General features: G+C 47.3%; 2 protein-coding genes and 1 long non-coding RNA gene across 10 annotated transcripts; 2 read left to right on the top strand and 1 right to left on the bottom strand.

Annotated features, from left to right (window-relative positions):
* The first annotated feature begins 5,063 nt into the window (after positions 1-5,063).
* LOC311328059 (uncharacterized protein) lies at positions 5,064-8,748 on the top strand. The gene is made up of 5 exons (XM_084461175.1): positions 5,064-5,084; positions 6,953-6,999; positions 7,294-8,069; positions 8,453-8,490; positions 8,679-8,748. Exon 3 carries the CDS (start codon positions 7,328-7,330, stop codon positions 7,904-7,906), a length of 579 nt encoding a protein of 192 aa, XP_084317301.1. The 5' UTR covers positions 5,064-5,084; positions 6,953-6,999; positions 7,294-7,327; the 3' UTR covers positions 7,907-8,069; positions 8,453-8,490; positions 8,679-8,748.
* Positions 8,749-10,759: 2,011 nt separating this feature from the next.
* Positions 10,760-15,991, top strand: LOC311328073. 7 transcript variants are annotated; one of them, XR_014631162.1, is made up of 17 exons: positions 10,760-10,773; positions 11,350-11,388; positions 11,655-11,682; positions 11,860-11,946; positions 12,150-12,203; positions 12,451-12,597; positions 12,802-12,861; positions 13,058-13,120; positions 13,338-13,384; positions 13,792-13,831; positions 14,103-14,168; positions 14,544-14,579; positions 14,793-14,857; positions 14,959-15,049; positions 15,226-15,279; positions 15,666-15,713; positions 15,901-15,991. It is a non-coding gene; the product is annotated as an uncharacterized lncRNA (long non-coding RNA). The 7 variants fall into 7 exon arrangements; XR_014631163.1 differs by having other exon boundaries at positions 15,666-15,737; XR_014631164.1 differs by having other exon boundaries at positions 14,959-15,109.
* Positions 15,992-16,739: 748 nt separating this feature from the next.
* Positions 16,740-19,679, bottom strand: arl2 (ADP-ribosylation factor-like 2). 2 transcript variants are annotated; one of them, XR_014631158.1, is made up of 6 exons: positions 19,495-19,679; positions 18,535-18,645; positions 17,705-17,867; positions 17,477-17,557; positions 17,101-17,341; positions 16,740-16,973 (listed from the first exon to the last, which is right to left on the bottom strand). XR_014631158.1 is itself a non-coding variant. In XM_084461145.1 (5 exons), the coding sequence occupies exons 1-5, from the start codon at positions 19,557-19,559 to the stop codon at positions 17,207-17,209; spliced, it is 555 nt and encodes a 184-aa protein (XP_084317271.1). In that variant the 5' UTR covers positions 19,560-19,679; the 3' UTR covers positions 16,740-17,206. The 2 variants fall into 2 exon arrangements, 1 of the variants encoding a protein (XP_084317271.1); XM_084461145.1 differs by having other exon boundaries at positions 16,740-17,341.
* Positions 19,680-22,620: the final 2,941 nt, after the last annotated feature.

Here is a 22,620-nt window from a genome sequence, read left to right as displayed (position 1 = left end):
CGGAGTCCCTGAAGGAGCAGAACTCTGGATATCAGGAAGAGCTCAGCGTGTCCAAGGAGCAGCTCAAAGCAGGAGAGGGGAGTCTGGAGGACTAGTTTGAAGGCGAGTGCTTTTCAACATTGAAACGGTCATGTTTGGGGTTAACTGATGACTTTATAACAAGCGTATGTCCTGAATTCGGTGATGCCATGTTTTATTCTGATGCCTCCTTTCTTTTTTCTTTTTTTTACCGTTTCCACCCCCACTCTAAACCTCCATATCTAACCTGGACTTGTATTTCTCTGTGCAGTTGGACATCATGCTACTTCCTGAAACCAGACTTTTCTGCTGAAACTGAATCATGAGGAGCTCCATCATTCTGGAATCAGAATGCTGCCTCTGGTGAGTTTGTTCTTTCTAATCTTGGGTCATCTTTGGAGTTTCTTTGCCTCTGGCACCATTTTAAGGACAAAATGGAGGAGATGGTGATTGATTTCTCACTACTACAACACGCAGTCTCAATGATGATGAACTTGGCTCTGTCTGACCATGTGATGTGAAACGACGTTAAACTGCTGAGCGACTGCAGCCTCACTAGTGTCCACTGCTCTTTCTCTACGGAGCTCACTAACGTCTCCTTCACCTCAGCCTCTGCTGCCTCCCTGTGGCCACCTGGGGAACTGCAGCCTGGTGCACCCTGGTGAGTTATCGGGTATGCGTCTTCATGATATTCTTTTTTTTTTTTTTTTTTAAGTCTTGTCTGAACTCTTGTTGTCAAATATTGATATTAAATTTCTCATCAGAGGATGAGGATAATTGTCTTTGAGCTCTTTAACAAACACTTAGCCATGAACTGAATTTCTTCCATCAGGGTTCACACCTACCCAGTACGGCCGGCTGATGCCTGTTCTACCGTAGGTGAGTCTGTTTTCAGAGCTGGGAAAGTGATCTGTTGGTGTCTGAACTTGGCAGAACCTGTAGTTTACCTCCACCAACCGTCAAGTCGGTTGAAGCCAGTCTGTGTCATTTGGATAATTTACCAACCTGTGTAAATTCAAATGTGAGGGGAAGTGATGTCATTCTGGTTCCTGATGATGACACTCGCACACGTCTTACGCCCTGGATTGACCCCAGGACCTGAAAAGGTGAAACCCACTGGGGTCGCCAGGGCGATAAGGAGATGACCTGTTGGGGTTACCAACTGTCTGACGGGGACCAGAGGTCTCACAAAATGGCCGACAATGGGCTTGAGCTTCCTGTCTCAAAATTACTGCTTTGGTGGAAATGGGTTTTATTTGACTAAATTTCATTTGTATTTTCTTCCAGAAGCCTCCATCTCTGCCTGCAGCTGTTTTGAGCCATGAAGGTTGGTCCTGGAAGCAGGGTGTGGAGGGAAGCAGGGTGTTGAGGGAAGCAGGGTGTTGAGGGAAGCAGGGTGTTGAGGGAAGCAGGGTGTTGAGGGGAGCGGGGTGTTGAGGGGAAGCGGGGTGTTTGAGGGGAAGCAGGGTGTTTGAGGGAAGCAGGGTGTTGAGGGGAGCGGGGTGTTGAGGGGAGCGGGGTGTTGAGGGAAGCGGGGTGTTGAGGGAAGCAGGGTGTTGAGGGGGATGAGAACCAGACACCACTGATCAATATTAGGGGCCCAGTGGAGTTTGTTTACCTTGATTAGAAGTCCACTGTTCTGTACTACAACCTTATGAAGAGATGAGTTACCTACTCAGTCTGATGTTGGCTGACTGGTCCTCTGATCACACATGGAAGACTTCACCACTAGATTCGTCAGGCGCTGGGGTTTTAATGTTTACGCTGTTGGCTTGTCCTCTAGGTGTCCTGGCAGATGTATCCTGTCCACAAAGACGCCTGTGACCGCAGTCTTTGATGGGGAACTATGGTTGGTATTGCTTGTGAACCGTCTCTTTCCTGAAGTAAGACCCCCTAGGATGTAGGAATGATGAAAATCAGAAAGTCGCTGGGCTCCTCCCCCTGGTCTTCACCCCCCAGGGCCGGCAGCCTCCCTCAGACTCCCCCGTAACCCCCGGCCCTCCTGTTGGCTCAGTGTGGCGCTGACAAGCCTGACTTCGTTCACCCAGGGGTAAGGCGACCAACTGGGTTCTGATGGTCGGTCTGGAGGGGGGGTCGGTGCCGTGTCTGGGTGGGGTGAGGGGCCCTCATGACTGATTTCTTCCTCCCTGACCTCATTCTAGAATCTGTACAAACATGTCTGATCTGGGGACTTTGAAGTTTCTGAAGTGTTTAGATTTTGACACCGTCTTGTCTCCACTAGGGTCTCCTGTCTCACCACACGGCCGTGTCTCTCTGGTCAGTATTATACGTGTAATAACCCTCTTACACTACAACCCTTGTTATAAAGTAATGAGTTGTCATTACCACCCCAGTCTGATATTTGCAAATGCCAGGCTAGCTCAATTACCAAGCTAGCTAGTTAACATTAGCCTGCTAGTTAATATTAGCCTGCTAGTTAACATTACTCAGCCATGTTTGTTTGCTCAGTAACATGAGCTTGGCTGGGTAATCATTCTGCAACAGTAATGATCACTGAATTATCACACTCTTACTGAATCAGTCTTTGAAGAGACTAATTTACCAGATTCTCAGCGTTTGTTCATGCAGGAATTGCAATGCAACATCGTGAGCTTCGACTTGCTGAACGTAAACCTGTTCCTGCTCTGACAGGAGAGCTGAGGCCCTGGAGGAGCCCAGGAGAGCCGAGGCCCTGGAGGAGCTCAGGAGAGCCGAGGCCCTGGAGGAGCCCAGGAGAGCCGAGCTGGAGAAGAAGTCAGACTGAGTCCCTGAAGGAGCAGAGCTCTGGATATCAGGAAGAGCTCAGCGTGTCCAAGGAGCAGCTCAAAGCAGGAGAGAGGAGTCTGGAGGACTAGTTTGAAGGCGAGTGCTTTTCAACATTGAAACAGTCATGTTTGAAACTCCTGTTTGGGGTTAACTGATGACTTTATAACAAGCGTATGTCCTGAATTCAGTGATGCCACGTTTTAATCTGATGCCTCCTTTTTTAAATCTTTTCCACCCCCACTCTCTTAACCTTCATCTAATCTGGACTTGTATTTCTCTGTGCAGTTGGACATCATGCTACTTCCTGGAACCAGACTTTTCTGCTGAAACAGAATCATGAGGAGCTCCATCATTCTGGAATCAGAATGCTGCCTCTGGTGAGTTTGTTCTTTCTAAGCTTGGGTCGTCTTTGGAGTGTTTCTTGGCCTCTGGCACCATTTTAACTTGTCAGTATGGAGATGTGTCAAATGGAGATGGTGATTTATTTCTCACTACAACAGACTCAATGATGATCAACTTGGCTCTGTTTGAACCGATGTGAAACAACATTGAATGACTGCAATGACTAGCGTCCACTGGTCTTACTCTACAGAGCTCACTAACGTGTCTCCACCTCTGCTGCCTCCCTGTGGCCACCTGGGGAACTGCAGCCTGGTGCACCGCAGACTACTGGGGCCTTGGGAGCACAGGCAAGACGATTCGAAAGATGGAAGGGCGCGGCAAGAAACTCATTCGGAGACAGGAGGTGCATGTGCTTGTTGGCGAGGACCACGTGATGAGAAATCCTCTTCGGTATGTATTACTAGCCTACCTTTGTCTGATTGCTCCTACAGCTTGGGTAGCCTACTGTACGTTTCGTGCATCCTGTATTTGATGTACACGGACATTTTGTATTATGTGGCTGTGAGGCAAGCTAACATTCTGTGGTAGGCTATGATTTGATTTAGGACCAAGAACGGGGAACGATAACACAGATGATCACTTCATAATGTTGGACCACATTAAACCTTTTCCCCTCTTGGAAATAGGCTCTGTGCACCAGCTCCACTACTTCCTGAAAGTCACTTGGCAACTTTATTTCCTGTCCTATATGATTGGCCTAAGTGATTAATCAGGTGTGCGGCAGACCCAGCGCACACCTGATTAATCACTTAATTCAATCATATTGGACAGGAAATAAAGGAGCCAAGTGACTTTCAGGAAGTAGTGGAGCTGGTGCACAGAGCCTATTAAGACTCGTCTCATCAGCCATAACCCCGGCCTCGCCAACAAGCGCAAAGGCACCGAGTGGAGGTGGCGAGGTCGGCGCCACAGGAGTGTCACGGAGGTCAGGAAGAAGTGGACTGACTTGAAGATGGGTCTCATGCCTGTAATTTCATACCCATGTGTACCCCCCTACCCCCAACGTCTGTAGTGCAACGTTAACACTAGCATTGTTACAGAGGGAGGCCAAGAAGCGCATTACTGACTACAGGCAGGCAGTAGTGCACACTGGTGGGGGCCCGGCACCGCCCCCTCCCACGCCGTTGGGACGACACCATCGCAACGATAATGGGCCCTGAATGCACAGATGGTGTCGTCCTGGTGGACGAGGGGGAGTCGGACACGACCACAGTGACTGCGGACGAACCCGGTAAATCACACTTAAGCATTTATTTAGCTGGCAACAAACGTATCGAATGAATATGGCTACACGATAATGTTTAATGTAAAAGTTTACAAACTCCCCAGACTCGATGTGTGTTGGGACTCGGAGGAGGGGGAGTCTACAGTGGTCCTTGACCTGACGGTCTTGCCCCTGCCGGTTGCAGCCTCCACCTCCAGCGCCACGACCTCCAGCGCGCTGGCCTTCCGCACCGCCTCCACCGCCCCGGTCCACGCCTCCAGCAGCTTCTGTCAGGAGATTGAGGGTTTGAAGAGGGTTGCTCCTGAGAAGTGGGCCCCTGGAGGCCCTGCAGAATGAGAACGGGCCACGGACCCCAACGCTTGGCAGCAACAAGAGACGAGTGTCCAGCAGAAGTGGACGGTCAAAGCAGGAGAGGGGAGTCTGGAGGACTAGTTTGAAGGCGAGTGCTTTTCAACGTTGAAATTGTCATGTTTGGGGTTAACTGATGACTTTATAACAAGCGTATGTCTGAATTCAGTGATGCCACGTTTTAATCTGATGCCTCTGACTGCAGCCTCACTAGTGTTCACCTTCTTCTACGGAGCTCACTAACACGCCTCCTTCACCTCCTCAGCCTCTGCTGCCTCCCTGTGGCCACCTGGGGAACTGCAGCCTGGTGCACTGCAAACTACTGGTGAGGTGACTTCTATAAAGCATAGAGGTGCCCTCTGTCTTCATGATATTCTATTTGTCTCGTTCGTATGAACTCCTGTTGAGAAACCAAGGGCGTAGGTTTCCGTATGGACGGTCGGGACATGTCCCTACCAACATTTTGGGAGGCCCAAATTGTCCCTACCAACTTTTAAGCAACCTTGTTCGCATTATCTTTGGAGTGCAGTTATATTAGATAATTTAGATGACCTTCCAATAGAAAGACAGAATTGACCGTACCATTTTGAGTGAGTTAGTTTGCATTGTTCGGAGTTACATATTAGACCGTTAGCCTACCCCTTTCCTCCACCGTGAATGTGCCATCCCAGTATTATTTTGATATTTTTTAAACTCACGTTTGATTGGCTCATTTGGCTAAGATAGATCATTGCATTTTTTTTAACATTTTGCTGGATCTGAAGACCAACAGCCTTAGACGCTGACAGCAAGCCACAGTTGTGATTCTGACAGCCGTTCAGGTACATCCACCACAATGTCGCCTCCCCCTCCGAAGAGGATGAGGGATATCAGGAGCTTTTTCTCCGCAACTGTAAGTAACGTTAGCGTTAGCTAGGTTAGCTAGCTACTGGTAAACTAAGTAGCTAACGTTAGGCAGTAACCACATGAAAACCAGCTAGGTTGGTGCTAGCTAATGTTACCTAAACTAACATCACTTGTCTTTCCATTGTGGCAAATTATCAACTGCTGATGCTGTCTAGCTAGCGAACTGTTAAGATGGCTTCTATCATCCTGTAACATTAGGATTGCAGCAGCCATTACATTATCATAAATTAGCTGCCCATCAGAGATTTAATTGAATGGGACATCACGGCGTCCTTACAACTAACGACTGTTAGTGTCAGCAATGAATACTAGCCGATAGGCTATTAGCTAGCTATACAGTAGCTTTGTCAAACCCAGCTAGACGTGATGCTAATTTTCACCATATTAAACTCCCATTAACTTATGCTAAAAAATGTCAGTGTTATTAAAGTCGTAAGTTGATATAAAAATAAATACATTGTTTTAGCCTGACGGGGGTTCTTGTTACAATTATAGGGGAAACTGAATACTCAGTTATCTAGAGGTTAGCCAGCCCGTGAGAGCTCTTAACGTTAGTTTTATGAGGACTCAGGTCTGTAGTTCTTTATACAAGCCCGTCCCTGTGTAGCCTGGTTTCCTACAGTTATTAGCTAATGTATACTTGCCAACTGGAATCTCATAATTTTCCTCTTACTATATTGGCTGGAGGGTGTTTTAAACAAAGTAGTGTATGTTGAAGTATTTTTTTTTCCCCAACTATGGTATCGAACTGGGCATCCAGGATTGTGGAATTTCACAATAGGTATTGCCTACTGTCTGGTATTTTGTGACTCCCCTAATGGACAGATATATCAATGTATGAGTTGAATGTCAGTTTAAAAATCCAATGAAAATCTCAATTTTAATAAAATCATTTTTATGCATGAAACAGCAGTAGAGAGGGAGAGCGGAGATACACAGCAGCAGCCGAGGGACGCAGCAGCAACCGAGAGAGAGAGAGAGTGTGGAGGGACGCAGCAGCAGCAGAAGTCGAGAGAGAGTGGAGGGACGCAGCTGCAGGCAGGATGTGATACACTAAGAACACTGTATTGGTATTATTCAATTTCATAAATATATGAATATTTAAGAGGTTTAACCTCTCGTCCCCAGCAAAAATTGTGTATGCAGGCTACACTGTTATATGGTCCCTACCAATGTTGAAACCAAACCTACGCCCTTGTGAGAAACAATGAATATTTCTTCAGTAGAGGATGAGGATAACTCATATCTTTAACAAACACCTAGCCATGAACTGAATTTCTTCATCAGGGTTCACACCTACCCAGTACGGCCGGCTGATGCCTGTTCTACCGTAGGTGAGTGTTTTCAGAGCTGGGAAAGTGATCTGTTGGTGTCTGAACTTGGCAGAACTTGTCGTTTACCTCCAACAGTCAGTCTGTCATTTGGAAACTTAACCAACCTGTGTAAATTCAAATGTGAGGGGAAGTGATGTCATTCTGGTTCCTGATGAGGACGCTCGCACACGTCTTGTGCCCTGGATTGACACCAGGACCTGAAAAGGTGTCTCAATTACTGCTGGGGTGGAAATTGTTTAATGATTTGATTAAATGGCTTTTACCTTTTGACTAAATTTGGTTATTTTTTTCCAGAAGCCTCCGTCTCTGCCTGCAGCTGTTTTGATCCATGAAGGTTGAAGATCAGAAGAAGTGGGATCAGTTCCTACCTGAGTTTCGGTTCGCCCTGAATTCAGCGGTGCATGAGTCCACGGGGGTGACACCGGCCGAACTCAATTTGGGTCGACCGCTCCGAGGACCCCTGGAAGTGGTTGTGTCACCGAGGGAGTGTACTCCCGACGCCCCGGCCTACGACAAGGTCTCCCAGCTTTGCGACCTGAGAGAATATGTCGCTGTTAAGCTGGAGACTGCCAGGAAAAGGCAGAAACATTATTACGATCTGAGGAGGAGAGAAGTCACCTACAAGGACCGAGACCGAGTGTGGCTACGCTCCCACCCCTACTCCCGGGCGGATAGGTCCTTCTCGGCCAAGTTGGCGCCCCGATGGAACGGGCCCTATCGCATTGTCCGGCGGACCGGTCCGCTGACCTACGAGGTGGCATTGGAGACGACGGGCGGGGACGCCAAGGCAGTCCATGTGAACCGGCTGAAACCGTGCTACCCCTCCGCCTCCATACATGATGAGCAGCAACGCCGCCGGGTCATGGATATATTCCAGGAGGACAGCGAGGACGAGGACTTGTTCTGAAGAGTTACCTACTCAGTCTGATGTTTACTGACTGGTCCACCTCTGATCACACATGGAAGACTTTGTGAGATGCTGGGGTTTTAGTGTTTATGTTGTCTAGCTAGGTGTCCTGGCAGTCCAGACACCTGTGACTGAAGACTGCAGTGTCCAGTGGGGAACTATGGTTGGTATTGCTTGTGACTCGTCTCTTTCCTGATGCAAGACATCTGGGATGTAGGAATGATGAATGCTAGGTGTGCATAAGTCGCTGGGCTCCTCCTGCAGGACTTCACCCCCCAGGGCCGGCAGCGTCCCCCATAACCTCGGCCCTCCTGTTGGCTCAGTGTGGCGCTGACAAGCCTGGGTTCCCACACCCAGGGGTAAGGCGACCCACTGGGTTCTGATGGTGGGTCTGGAGGGGGGGTCGGTGCTGTCACGGTGGGGGGGACGGGCCCTCATGACTGATAATCGACTGTCCTGACCTCATTCTAGAATGTGTACAAACATGTCTGGTGACTTTGAAGTTTCTGAAGTGTTTATATTTTGACACCGTCTGGTTTCCACTAGGGTCTCCTGTCTCTCCACACGGCCATGTCTCTCTGAAGGTCAGTATTATATGTGTAATAACCCTCTTATTCACTACATACCCTTGTTAAAGAACATCTGTCCCTGAAATGCTGAGTTGGCATTACTGCCCCAAGTCTGTTAGCTGACTGACTGGTACCACAAGACTACAAACATGGCCTCTGTTCAAACATTGCTGCTGTACTCTCACTGAATTCCTCTTATCTAGGGCGCTGTCCCAGTACCCACACTAAGCCCTATACCCCCGCTTAGGTGATCCCTACGTATTTACAGAGGTGACGTATTTGGAGGTGCGCAAGGACACAGCCAAGTGTGAACGTCCGCACAAATTGGAACACTGTTGGTGGCATCATTCCTTATTATTCTTTAGTCTTTTGATCTTTATGTCCCTGTCTGTTTCTCCACAGAATTCTCTCGGCGAGGGAATCGCAGGAAAAGAGCAGTCCTACTATGGAGCCAATGGGTAACTTGGCCTAGTTCAAATTATGATGTGCTAGATGCAGCCTCTTCTCCTGCCTCTCCTCGGCCTCTTCTCCTGCCTCTCCTCGGCCTTAGAATAATTTCTAAGTTCCCTGTGTTTGGTTTCCACTTTGTCACAGCCGGGACCTGTGACAGTGCTGGACCAAATTGGACACGCTGCGGTGGCTCGAGGCGCTGTGACCTGGCTGCGCTGGACGGGGGTGAGGAGGAGCGCTGGGGTGACCTCCCGCTGACCCTCGGCAGGGTGGACGCCGAACATCCGTCTCCTCCCCAGCCTCAGTACTTTTTATTGTTGTTATTGTTACACAGTCCTGTATGTTTTATTGTAATTTTGTCCTGTTTGTAACTTAGTGTAACGAGTGCTGAATGATTGTGAACAGGTCACACTTGAAAATGAGTCTTCTGAACTCAACGTGTTTTTTTTACCTGTATAAATAAAAAATAAAGTACTGCACCTTGTCTTCAGCAGCGACTAGCCCAAATGAAACATGGAAGTGTGTAAAGACAACAAAACATCATTCTGCTTTTTTCTTCTAGGTTTCCTTTTGTGTCTACTGGGATGACTGTGTCCCTTCAAGTTCCCTGACTTTGATGTGACTAGAATAGCTGCGAGACAGATTATAGCAGCCTCTGCAATACAGCAGGCTATACTCCCATTCTTACATGAAACGTAATGTTGGAATCAGGTTTAGTGGTGACTAAAGAAGTGGGGACACGGTAGCAGAAATGTTAGTTTACATTGGTGGCGTTTAAATTAATGGGAATGCTGTGGGTCCATGGGTAAAGAACACGGACTAGAATGTTTATAGCGAGCGCCCATACTGACCCACTGCGTTAATCACAGAACCACATTAGCATGTAAAGTCGTCAGCAGCCGTCAACAAGAGAAGGCTGACATTTGCAAGTGAATAGATGGATAGCTGCCTACCTCTCGATGTGTATTTACTTGCAAGTGTCAGATACCTCTCTTCATTGTGCCAAGTGAAAGCTGTGAGCTCTGGTCCTGGTGCCCTTGAGTGGTGTGGGTCAGTCCTGTGAGCTCTGGTCCTGGTGCCCTTGAGTGGTGTGGGTCAGTCCTGTGACGAGGGGCTCACTCTGACCAGAGCTTGATGAAATTATTCTTGTCTGACCCTGCAGTTAAATTATATGAAATCCCATACCCTGTGTTATAACTCGCATGTATGCTTGAATTGGGATTGTTAGTGATGGAGGGCATTGGCCTTTTGTTTTAAATTGCTGAATAACAAATTATTTTTAAGTGGTCTAGACTTTCTCTTTCTTGGTGACATGCAGAGAGATTTGAGCATGTATGAGGAGAAAGATGTAAACTGATTACATTCTACAGAATCAAACGAATGTCAAACATTTACTACTGTTGTGCTCCATATTGTGTTATTTCACAATTATATTTTAATTATAAACTATATATTCTGGTTGTCATGTTGAAACGCCATGTTTAAAAACGGCTTACTTTAACTGATTAGCGAGGATGAGACCAACGACTGGTGCCATGTTTCAGAGAGGGAAGTGTGAGGTTGGGGAGGGAGATATTAAACATGTACTAAAGAAATATTCAGGGGATGTGTGTTAAACTCCTGGAGTCGGCCTATACTGTCCACAAGATTATTGTATAGAGTGGGGAGATTAGTTTTAGCTGTATGAGGGGTTAGTGTTTGTTCACACTCCAGACCAGTGGGGGGCGGTAATTCACCCGAAAATCAGTTGCCAACCACCAAAGAACCAAAAGAAAGTAGGCGGTGCTTCAAGAGGTATATAAATCCCGGCGGGACGTTCCTCCTTCCACTTCCTCTCGATTCATCCAGGTGAGCATTCCTCTTCTCTCAAACAAACTTTTCTAGTCTTATGCGTTGAGTATTAATGTAGAAACTTGAGTGCACATTATTCTAGTGCTTCTCTTCCACCGTGTATTTTTCTATCTCTTGTAGTCTGGTAGTTATCTGCGGGATTTCCATGCTCTCGCGTGGCCTGGGTCTTCTGACTGGCTCAGAATCCACTTCCATCTAGAGATTAACGAACACATCTTGGCGATAGGAACGTGCAAAATTCATAGTTTGACACAAATCCTACTGCGTGCGATGGTTATTTCTTATAAATTTGGTAAATTGGGCCTTTTTTTCGCCTCGTCATGGCGTCTCTATGGCGCCCTGAGTTCTCGCGATGTCTCTCAATGATGAGATTTCACAGACCTGTACTGAATTTCTGTGATTGTACATTATTTTTCTGATGGGAGACATTTCTGAGACCATATTCTGTTAATTTCCGACCATGTGCTCTTGGTTTGCAGTCCAACCTTGCAGCTACTAGCGTGTCTAGCTTAACTGTGAAACTTATCTGATTATTAATATTAACCGACTTCTTTCTCTTCCACCCTCCTCAAGATGGCGGCCCACGGAAAGACCACGTTGGTTTCAATCCAGGTAGGTCCAGATAACTGCTTCACCACCTGGTTCATGTTATTACCACGCTAGATCAACAGCCAGTCATGTCTAGCTAGTTTCCATTATCTTGGCAGGGTGATCGTGTGCTACTGTGATGATCACTGAACTCTCTCTTACTGAATCAGCCTTGAAGAGACTACTTTACCAGATTCTGAGTAGCATTTGGTCCACCGGGACGCAATTGCAGTAATATTGTGAGCTTGGATCTTTGCTTCATGAATCTAAACCTCATGTTCCTCTAACAGGAGAGGAGTCTGGAGTATAAGTATGAAGGTGAGTGCTTTTCAACATTCAAACAGTCATGTTTGGGGTAAACTGATGATTTTATAATAGACAAGCATATGCCTGATTTTAGTGATGCCATGTTTTAATCTGATGCCCCATTTTATTATATCCACCCTTCCACCCCCCACCTCCATATCTAACCTGGACTTGTATTTCTCTGTGCAGTTGGACATCATGCTACTTCCTGACACCAGATCTCCCTGGTTAAACAGAATCATGGAGCTCCATCTTGGAATCCGAATGCTGCCTCTGGTGAGGTTCTTTCTCAGTTCTCTGCACCATCATCATGGCGTCCGTCAGGTCTTGATGTGATGATCTGTATAGACAAGCATATATCTGATTGTCTGTGATGCCAACCTTCGATCTGATCACCTGATTAACCAACCAAATGCTGACTAGATGCGTCATTGGATCAATTCTTTTTTCCTAATCGTTGAATCTTTTTGTTTCAATAGGAGATTCGATCTGCAGAACCAGCTGGCAAGTTCCTGTCTGAAGCTCTTTTTATGGTGGGTTGAATCAGCTGTTCTCTTTGGGGTGCGGGGTTAGATAAAAGGGCATTTTGAGGTTTGGGGAACTCGAACCCCAGTGTTTTGTTTGAAAGGATGAAATGGGCTTCGACCCAAAAACCTTCTGGACGACAATGTCCCATGGCAGTCTAGTCACCAAAGCCCTGATCAAACAAGATGGCGGTGGCCCAGTCACAAGCACTTAATCTGTTGATCTCAGATGTCTTAAGTTTTTTGTCTGTTGTAGGCTTGGACTTGGTTGCCGGAGTGATTTGAAGATGGAGGAACTTTGACACTCGCCACTTTGGTCTGTTACTTGGGTGTCTCCCTGGCAGCCGTTTTGTCCATGTGCCGTCACTACCGGATCTGCAGTCCCTACAATTTGTTTGGCAAGGTAAGCTTGGCCTCTGGCATCCATTTTAACTTAAGTTGTGTGATTTTATTTCTCACTACTACAAAACGCAGTCTCAATGATGAATAACTTAGCTCACTTTGAACCGATGTGAAACGACATGAACTACTGAGCGACTGCAGCCTCACTAGCGTCCACCGCTCTTCCTCTATGGAGCTCACTAACGCGCCTCCTTCACCTCCTCAGCCTCTGCTGCCTCCCTGTGGCCACCTGGCGAACTGCAGCTCGGTGCACCGCACACTACTGGTGAGTTTTCAGGTGACTTGTGTAAAGCATAGAGGTGCCCTCTCTGCATCTTCATATGATGATATTCTATTTTGGAATCTCGTTCGTCTGAAATTCCTGTTGAGAATCTTTTAACCTGAAATGCTGCAGGATAAAGGGATCTGTCATTGTACCTGTGAGGAGGGTAGACTAATGTTGGCCTCCCATTTTGTTTTAGTGTCCTGGTCCAGAAGCAAGATGGCTGACCCCATGGTTAAGGAGCTGCTGGGCAGATCTCCTGGTGCGTTGAACACTTGTCTACTCTGTGTGTACTAGTTTTAAGCGCTAATGTGCACCACCTCTTCCTCGGCTCAACGTGATGATATGCTTGGAATCTCGTTCGTCTGAACTCCTGTTGAGAAACAGAATATCTGACATCGGCTGAGGATGAGGATGATCGTCATTTTATGTCTTTAATAAACACCAACTATAATCTAACTGAATGTTTCTTCCATCAGGGTTCACACCTACCCAGTACGGCCGGCTGATGCCTGTTCTACCGTAGGTGAGTCTGTTTTCAGAGCTGGGAAAGTGATCTGTTGGTGTCTGAACTTGGCAGAACTTGTTGTTTACCTCCAACTGTCAGTCTGTCATTTGCAAACTTAAAACCAACCTGTGTAAATTCAAATGTGAGGGGAAGTGATGTCATTCTGGTTCCTGATGATGTCACTCGCACACGTCTTACGCCCTGGATTGACCCCAGTACCTGAAAAGGTGTAACCCACTGGGTCGCCAGGGCAACAAGGAGATGGCCTGTTGGGGTTACCAACTGTCTGACGGGGACCAGAGGTCTCACAAAATGGCCGACAATGGACTTGAGCTTCCTGTCTCAAAATGGCCTCTGCGGTGGATTTTTTTTTTTGTTTTTTTTTTTTTTACTGTTGACTAAATTTCATTTGTACTTTCTTCCAGAAGCCTCCATCTCTGCCTACAGCTGTTTTGATCCATGAAGGTTGGTACTGGAAGCAGGGTTTTGATGGGATGAGAACCAGACACCACTGATCAATATTAGGGGCCCGGTGGAGTTTGTTTACCTTAATTAGAAGTCCAACTGTGTTCTACACTACAACCTTGTTCTGAAGTGATGAGTTTTATTACCGCCCCAGTCTGATGTTAGCTGACTGACTGGTACACCTCTGATCACACATGGAAAACTTTACTAGCTATTCAGGATGACTGCCTGATGCTAGGGTTTTAATGTTTACACTTGGTTTGTCCTCTAGGTGTCCTGGCAGATGTATCCCGTCCACAAAGACACCTGTGACCGCAGTCTTTGATGGGGAACTATGGTTGGTATTGCTTGTGAACAGTCTCTTTCCTGATGCAAGACATCTGGAATGTAGGAATGATGACGTGACGAACAGGACAGTCTCTGGGCTCCTCCCCAAGGCAACCCCCCAGGGCCGGCAGCCTCCCCCAGACTCCCCCGTAACCCCGGGCCCTCCTGTTGGCTCAGTGTGGCGCTGACAAGCCTGGGTTCACTCACCCAGGGGTAAGGCGACCCGCTGGGTTCTGATGGTGGGTCTGGAGGGGGGGTCGGTGCCGTGTCTGGGTGGGGTGAGGGGCCCTCATGACTGAAGTACCCTAACCCTGACCTCATTCTAGAATCTGTACTTTGTGACGTTGAAGTGTTTTAAGATTTTGACTCGTCTGGTCTCCACTAGGATCTCCTCGTCTCTCCGCCCAGCGTCTCTCTGAAGGTCAGTATTGTGTAATAACCATCCCACTACATACCCTCGTTATAAAGACAATCTGTCCCTGAAGTGATGAGTTTGAATACCGCCCCAGTCTGATGTTAGCTGACTGACTGGTACACCTCTGATCACGCATGGAAAACTTCACCACTAGACTAATTCAGGATGACTGCCTTGATGCTAGGTTTTTAATGTTTATAATGTTGGCTTGTCCTCTAGGTGTCCTGGCAGATGAATCCCGTCCACAAAGACACCTGTGACTGCAGTCTGATGGGGGAACTATGGTTGGTATTGCTTGTGAACAGTCTTAATGTGATGTGTGAGACATCTGGAATGTAGGAATGAAGAATCAATTCAACAACAGTCGCTGGGTTCCTCCTCCCAGGGCCGGCAGCCTCCCCCAGACTCCCCCGTAACCCCGGGCCCTCCTGTTGGCTCAGTGTGGCGCTGACAAGCCTGATTCCGATCACCCAGGGGTAAGGCGACCCACTGGGTTCTGATGGTCGTTCTGGAGGGGGGGTCGGTGCCGTGTCTTGGTGAGGGGCCCTCTTGACTGAATCTCTGACTCTGACCTCATTCTAGAATCTGAACAAACATGTCTGGATTGAAGTTTCTGAAGCGTGTAGATTTTGACTTGTCTCGTCTCCACTAGGATATCCTGTCACTCTACTAGGACATCCTGTCTCTCCACACAGCGGCTCAGAAGGTCAGTATTGTCACGATACCAAAATCACAACTTCGATACGATACCTGCTAAAAATCTCGATACTGAAATGGTACCACGGCACAAACCTAAAACATCAGGAAAGCTAATGGAACAATCCAATGTCAGGTGTAGCCTACTGATCTCAGTATTTTCTGTCTGTTGAGGCGGAGCAGGAATTTGAATTGTTCAAACTAAATTTACTAAATTTTAATTAAATTACTTAAAAAAACACAACTTTGTAGCATCCCAAGCGTATTATTTTACAACCAAACTGCTCTGCTCCACTAGTCTGACGCTCGGATTGATTTGCTATTCAGATTACTTCCGTTTACTAATGTTGGACAGGCTTTCTTACTTGCATTAACGCTTGGACTCTTCATCTCCAGGTGCTGCGTCTTGGTCTCTTCCTGGAGTGTTGGGATGGAGGAACACGGGTGTGTTGGGATGGAGGAACACAGGTGTGTGTGTGTGAGAAACATATAACAGAGAAATCATGGTCATTATACAAGTGATTATCCTTACCGCCCCAGTCTGATGTTTGCTGACTGATTGGTAACCCCTCCAAACATGGCCTCCTGTTCCAACATGGCTGCCATCTTCTCACTGAATTCTTCTTTCTAGGTCTGGCTTGGGGCGTCTTCGACCAGAAGAGGCCATTGTCGTTTTTTCTTTGGACGGCTGAATAAATAAATAAAATGAATTTTATAAAGTGGTTCCCTTGACTTATTTTTTTGCCGACAGGCTGGCGAGAGATTTGTGAACATGTAGAAAAAGTAAACTGGCACTGGATGCAGCATTTTATAACATTTATAACACCTTTACAGCCATCTGGCTTGTAGGCATGGTTCAGTTATTTGCTTTATAGAATGGGCTGAATGGTACTGAAGCTCAGTTGGTAGAGCGGGTCGTTCAATGATTGAAGGGTCAGCGGTTCGAATCCCAGCTCTGACTGTCCATGTCGAAGTGTCCTTGAGCAAGACGCCTAACCCCAAATTGCTCCCAATGAGCAGGTTAGCACCTTGCATGGCAGCTACCGCCATTGGTGTGTGAATGTGTGTGTGAATGGGTGAATGAGAGGCCATTGTAAAGCGCTTTTGAGTGCCGCTAAGGTGGAAAAGCGCTATATAAGTGTAGTCCATTTACCATTTACTTGTGTAGGCATTCCACCAACTTGTTCGTTAGACTCCTGGGAGTATTGGCTTCTATTAGAGAAATTCTGAGGGTGTGTTAGGATGAGTAAGTAGTCTAGGGATGCTAGGATTGACTCAGTCATGAAACACTGGCATGCAGTCAGAAATGTCCCCAATGTTGGAGCCAGCTCTCTGGATGAAGGAGCCAGACAGGAAGTGTCCATGCTGTCCCACCATGCCCCTCGCATAAAACCAGATTAAAGGTACAGTTGTCCAGCAGCAGGTTGGCTTGTCTACCTACAAACAACACAACCACGTGATAGACAGGCTTGTTTTATTGGTAAACCATCATCTGAGGAAGTTCATTGCATCAGTCACATAAGCAGTACAGGGCTGGAGGTCAAATTCGGGGTATATATTCATGCAGCTGTGGCATTATGAATGGGTGTGTCAGTCTGGTCACAATTGCCTCGTGTAACGCACAAATACGTCCCCTCTTCCTCACTGTGGCGTCAGTATGGTAAAGACCGTGTGTGTGTGTGTGGTCCGTCAGCAGTGAAGACCCTGTGTGTGTGTGTGTGGTCGGTCAGTCAGCAGTGAAGACCTGTGTGTGTGTGTGTGTGTGTGGTCAGTCAGCAGTGAAGACCCTGTGTGTGTGTGTGTGTGTGGTCGGTCAGTCAGCAGTGAAGACCTGTGTGTGTGTGTGTGTGTGGTCAGTCAGCAGTGAAGACCCTGTGTGTGTGTGTGTGTGTGTGTGTGGTCAGTCAGCAGTGAAGACCCTGTGTGTGTGTGTGGGGTCAGTCAGCAGTGAAGACCCTGGCTGCGATGTCGTCCAGAAGCCAGTCCACCCCGGGCAGCAGGTTCTCTCCAGTCAGCGCGCTGCATCCCATGATGCACCAGTGGTGGGTCTTTATGTCATCTAGGGCCAGGGCCTGGGAGGGAGAGACACACACACACACACACCCGAGTGAGCGTGACTTTCAATGTGTATGCGAGCGTAAGTGAATGTGTGTGCATGAGAGGGCGTGTGTGTGTGTGTGTGTGTGTGTGTGTGTGTGTATTCTTACCTCTTGTATACCCTCTTTACTCACGGCTCCAGGCAGATCCTGTTTGTTGGCGAACACCAGGAGCGTGGCCCCGGCTAACCTCTGGGGGTGAGAGACAAGACAGCGTGTGTGTGTGTGTGTGTGTGTGTGTGTACACCTGTCGTCGGTTTTGATTGTATGAGCTCCAGGTTTTGTGTGTGTGTGCAAATGTGAGACAGTGTGTGTATGTGAGTGTGTGTGAGAGTGTACCTCCTCCAGCAGCAAGGAGCTGAGTTCCTGTCTGCAGTCGTCCAGTCTCAGTCTGTCGGCGCTGTCCACCACCCACACCAGCCCGTCCGTGCTCTCGAAGTAGTTCCTCCAATAGGAGCGCAGGGACTTCTGACCCCCGACGTCCCAGATGTTCAGCTTGAACCTGGAGGAGAGGAGGAGGAGGGGATGAGGAGAGAGGGAGGAGGGGAGGATGAGTAAAGAACTACCAGGATCCTCTCTCGGAGGCCCCTGCGGTCGATCGACGCGGTCACGGCTCTTCTCTGTCCTGTGGCCCCGCAGTGGTGGAACCAACTGCCCACTGACGTCAGGACAGCAGAGTCGATGCCCATTTTTTGCTGCAGTCTCAAAACTCGCCTCTTCAAGAAGTACTACCACAATCCTCTAGTTGGATTTACAACTAGATTAAGCTCTTAGTCACTTGTTTTAGAAAGGAGATGCACTTGTGAGTTCTGGTGAGTAGTAGTGCACTGACTTCCTGCGTTAAATGGTAAATAGACTGCACTTATATAGCGCTTTTCCACCTAAGCGGCACTCAAAGCGCTTTTACAATGGCCTCTCATTCACCCATTCACACACCAATGGCGGCAGCTGCCATGCAAGGTGCTAACCTGCTCATTGGGAGCAATTTTGGGGTTAGGTGTCTTGCTCAAGGACACTTCGACATGTGGACAGTCGGAGCTGGGATTCGAACCGCTGACCCTTCGATCACTGAACGACCCACCGCAATTATTGTAAGTCGCTTTGGATGAAAGCATCTGCTCAATAACTATAATGTAAACGTGATGGGGGGGGGGTTCTGTGCGTCTTACCCTCGGTGCTCCAGCGTCTTGATGTTGAACCCCAGCGTGGGAGAGATGGTGCTCACGTCTTCTCCGTTGAACTTCTTCAGGATGGTCGTTTTACCCGCGTTGTCCAGCCCTCTATAAACGCGGTCAAGGACTATAGCTGACTTTGAGCCTTACACGCACACATTAGAAACATACACAAATGTTCACGTTTTAAATAACTAGAGGGTAAATAAATCTAAGCTATCAATTAGGTTTGCTGGGTGGGTGTTTCAGATGGACCTTTCATCGCGAGAGAGAGACAGAGAGAGACACAGAGAGAGAGACACAGAGAGAGAGAGAGAGAGACAGAGAGAGAGACAGAGAGAGAGACACAGAGAGAGAGACAGAGAGAGAGACAGAGAGAGAGACAGAGAGAGAGACACAGAGAGAGAGACACAGAGAGAGACACAGAGAGAGAGACAGAGAGAGACACAGAGAGAGACACAGAGAGAGACACAGAGAGAGAGACACAGAGAGAGAGAGAGACACAGAGAGAGAGACACAGAGAGAGAGAGACACAGAGAGAGAGACACAGAGAGACAGCACAAAAGTAGCTATCGTTAGCTATGCTAGCAGCTTCAGAAACAACATCCAACATCTGATAACTACAGAACACGCTCGCTAAACCAAGTCAAAGGCTCAATCCGTACCTAGAGACATGATATCTCAGTCAAATGTGTGATTATGATCTGAGCCCCTGTTGATCTGCTGAGTCAGTTAAAGGATGCTCACTTAGCGGTTAGTTCCCATCTGCGCAGAGACGAGTCGAACCCCCAAACCTAAACTTAACCCAACCCTAAACCTAACCCTTAACCCTAAATCTAACCCTTAACCCTAAATCTAACTTTACTCTAACCTTAATCACCCTAAATGGCCTCTGCGTTTAAGGAAACCATCCTTAAATAAATAAAATAAATAAATAAACCCGCCGTTGAAGGATACAGCATCAGCAACCGCATCTCTCGCTCCTTCTGCTTCATCTTCTTCAGGATCGTCAACAGACCCATCGTTAACGGGAACTCACCGGCTGTTAACGATAAATAAATAACGGTTATTGATTCCTTCTCTTAATCATCTATAAAAGGTAACTTGACTACTCTTTTGCTGTAGCGAGAACACTGGCGAGCACGCAGCACCTGGGAAAGCAGGAAGTCATTACATTAACCCCGCCCTTACTGGCCGCTGATTGGTCGCTTCATCACGTGGGAGGCCACGAAAGGCGTGTCCGCAGTAGAGCTTTTGCGGCTGGCTTTAACGTGTCTTTGGCGCCACCTGCGGGCAATGTTTGGGATAGCAAAACTGTAAAAGTTGAGGTAGGCTTTTGACTTTTCTAATGACGAGCCTTGGTAATGAGTCTGATGGCCGTGGGAAACCAGGCCAGGTCAAGCCTGGTTTATGTGCGCGGCTGGCTTGTTTCTGTTCAGGACTGGTTGGGCGGAAGCTAGTCATGCTACTGAAATAGCTGTGAATTGAAATGACATGAAATAATGTCTGATAAATTAAGATAGGTCTTGTCGCTTGGACACATGAGTTCCAATGCTTCCAATGCTAATCCAGCACAATAAGAGCTGGATAGCCAGTTAGCTCATGAGCTCACAACAGCTAGCAGCCATAACTGTTGAAGAGTAGGCTATTTGACCTTTCGATCTCAAAGTGATGGCTTATTTATGTCAATTCCCTGCCACGGCTTATATAACCTTTATTACCAACTCGTTTCTCACACCGGGTTTTATTGTTATCCGTGGCTCATGAATCTAATATGTTAATGCTTTAAACTACCATCACATGAGTCAAACATTCATAGCCTCTCTTAAAATGCATCTCCCAATTCTCTCTTCCAAATGTGTGTGTGCTCCAATGCGCTCTCTCTATCAGAGCGGTGCCACTTGATTTAGACCTCTGTTCGTGCTCACAGTTCAAAGGTCAACTCCTCAGTGTCAACTCACACACACGCATTCCTCTTCAACCTCCCTCTCCGGAGGAAAGGTCCAGGTTAGACCCTCTTTAGTCCACCTGGGCGGACGGGCCTAATCGCCCTGCTGTAAGACCTTTATCAATGGTATCAATGGGGTCATAGTCTTTTGTTTTGATGTTCTGGGACCACTGCCTCTTGTGGTAGCAACATAGAACTGCAGGCCTGATGTGGAGGGATCCGGGAGGCGTGTAGGTCCTGTAGGGATGGCAGTCTACATCCAAATTGTTTCTACTTTGAAAACCTTATAGCCTACGTCATTGACTCTACCTATAGGCCTATAGGCTATGGGCTACTGCAAATGTGTTGATTTATAATATTATATATATTTAATAGCCTAATATATTTATTTTTATTCATTTTATAATATAGGCCTATAGGCTATGAGCTACTGCAAATGTGTTGATTTATAATATTATAGATATTTAATAGCCTAATATATTCATTTTTATTCATTTTATAATATAGGCCTATAGGCTATAGGCTACTGCAAATGTGTTGATTTATAATATTATATATATTTAATAGCCTAATATATTTATTTTTATTCAGTCTGTTTCACCATAGCATAATCCCCCTCATTGGACGACTTCCACCGAAAATCCCCCCCGGTTTACGGTGAACGGTTCTGGCTTGTCGGTCTGACGGAAACCGCCCTTGTCCGTTGCGGCGTTTCCTCCCTAGTTCCTACACAAAACTTCCCAGCCGTCAGGATCCGGGAAAACTCGTCACACAATGGGCTCGTCCTCCTCGACCCTTCCGCAACTTCCTCCGGGTGAGTAAACTGCCTGTCAGCGGAGATATTTCAAGTAAATGGAAAGCGAAAGTATTTCACTGAACCCCTGAACACACACACACACACACACACACACACACACACACACACACACACACACACACACACACACACACACACACACACGCACACACACCTCAACTGCAACGTTGGAGAGGAAGGGCGAGTCTAGAGTCTTAAACCTAGGCTATTTAAAGGGAGAGTGAACACAGATAGAAGCAGATGCAATCCAAGAGGATGGTTCAAAACCTTATTGCCACCACAGACACCAGATAACCTCGCGATAACCTCCTGCAGTGCAATAAAACCTCGCTCAGTGCACAGAGAGATGGGGAGCATGACTGTGTATTGATCTTAGGTATCTGCTGTTCCGTGCTATGCCACAGTTCACGTGGATGTGCGGAGGGACACTCGTTGGATTGAACGCGCCTGCCGGTACGGACTACCGGCGCACCGACATGTCTCCTCTGTTCATGGACTCTGGGAGCAGCACCGCGTCTTTCTCCGGTGAAGACTGCAACAGCCCGACCGGCTCGGTAAGACGGACAAGCGTGCACACATTTCACTTTTTTTGGTTTGAATCATTTTATGATTACTAGTTTATATGCCTCATAAAACAAGCATACTTTCGCATAAAAGTGATTAACACATTCACATTTTATTTGTTTATTTACTTATTTGGACTATTTGTTTATTACCAGTTTCAGAGCGAAATCTAAACAATTGAATAAATACATAGACCTGTCTAACCCGTTAGTGGTCATGTATGAGTATTCAGCTCCAGGGCACCGTATCTAAACAGTCTCCTTTTAGTTCACTGAGACATCCAAACAGTTGAGTTAATGATGTTGAAAGGTCTATCCAACCCTATACGGACACGCATGGCTCTTGCGTTATAGGTCGTTATAGGTTGAACTAGCAACCTTGGTGTTGAAAGACACACAGACCAGTCTGCGGTGCTTTCTCAAGACAGGAATGGATCCTGTCTGCCTGTCTGTCTGCCTGTCTGTCTGTCTGTCTGTCTGTCTGTCTGTCTGTCTGTCTGTCTGTCTGCCTGTCTGGATCCTCTGTCTGTCTGCCTGTCTGTCTGGATCCTCTGTCTGTCTGTCTGTCTCTCTGCCTGTCTGTCTGTCTGCCTGTCTGCCTGTCTGTCTGCCTGTCTGTCTGTCTGTCTGTCTGGTGTAAATAGTGACAGATGGGTGACTGACGCTCCTGCTTGTTTTCAGGAGAGAGGAGGAGGAGGAGGAGGAGGAGATGAAGGACAGATCCGGGACAGGAGAGGTAAACGGAGAGAGAAGAA

This window comes from Borostomias antarcticus (genome assembly GCF_949987555.1).
Source record: "Borostomias antarcticus genome assembly, chromosome: 37".
NCBI lineage: Eukaryota > Metazoa > Chordata > Actinopteri > Stomiiformes > Stomiidae > Borostomias > Borostomias antarcticus.
This window is presented reverse-complemented; position numbering and strand designations above follow the sequence as displayed.

What these genes read in the sequence shown, in the direction of transcription:
- LOC311328059 (XM_084461175.1), top strand. Translation starts at nt 7,328, where the DNA reads ATGAAGGTTGAAGATCAGAAGAAGTGGGATCAGTTCCTACCTGAGTTT.
- arl2 (XM_084461145.1), bottom strand. Translation starts at nt 19,559, where the DNA reads ATGGGTCTGTTGACGATCCTGAAGAAGATGAAGCAGAAGGAGCGAGAG. An exon ending in GAGATGCGGTTGCTGATGCT is followed by an intron (nt 18,646 to 19,494) that starts GTATCCTTCAAC and finishes CCGCGTTTATAG; the next exon opens with AGGGCTGGACAACGCGGGTA. An exon ending in GCTCCTTGCTGCTGGAGGAG is followed by an intron (nt 17,558 to 17,704) that starts GTACACTCTCAC and finishes TCTCACCCCCAG; the next exon opens with AGGTTAGCCGGGGCCACGCT.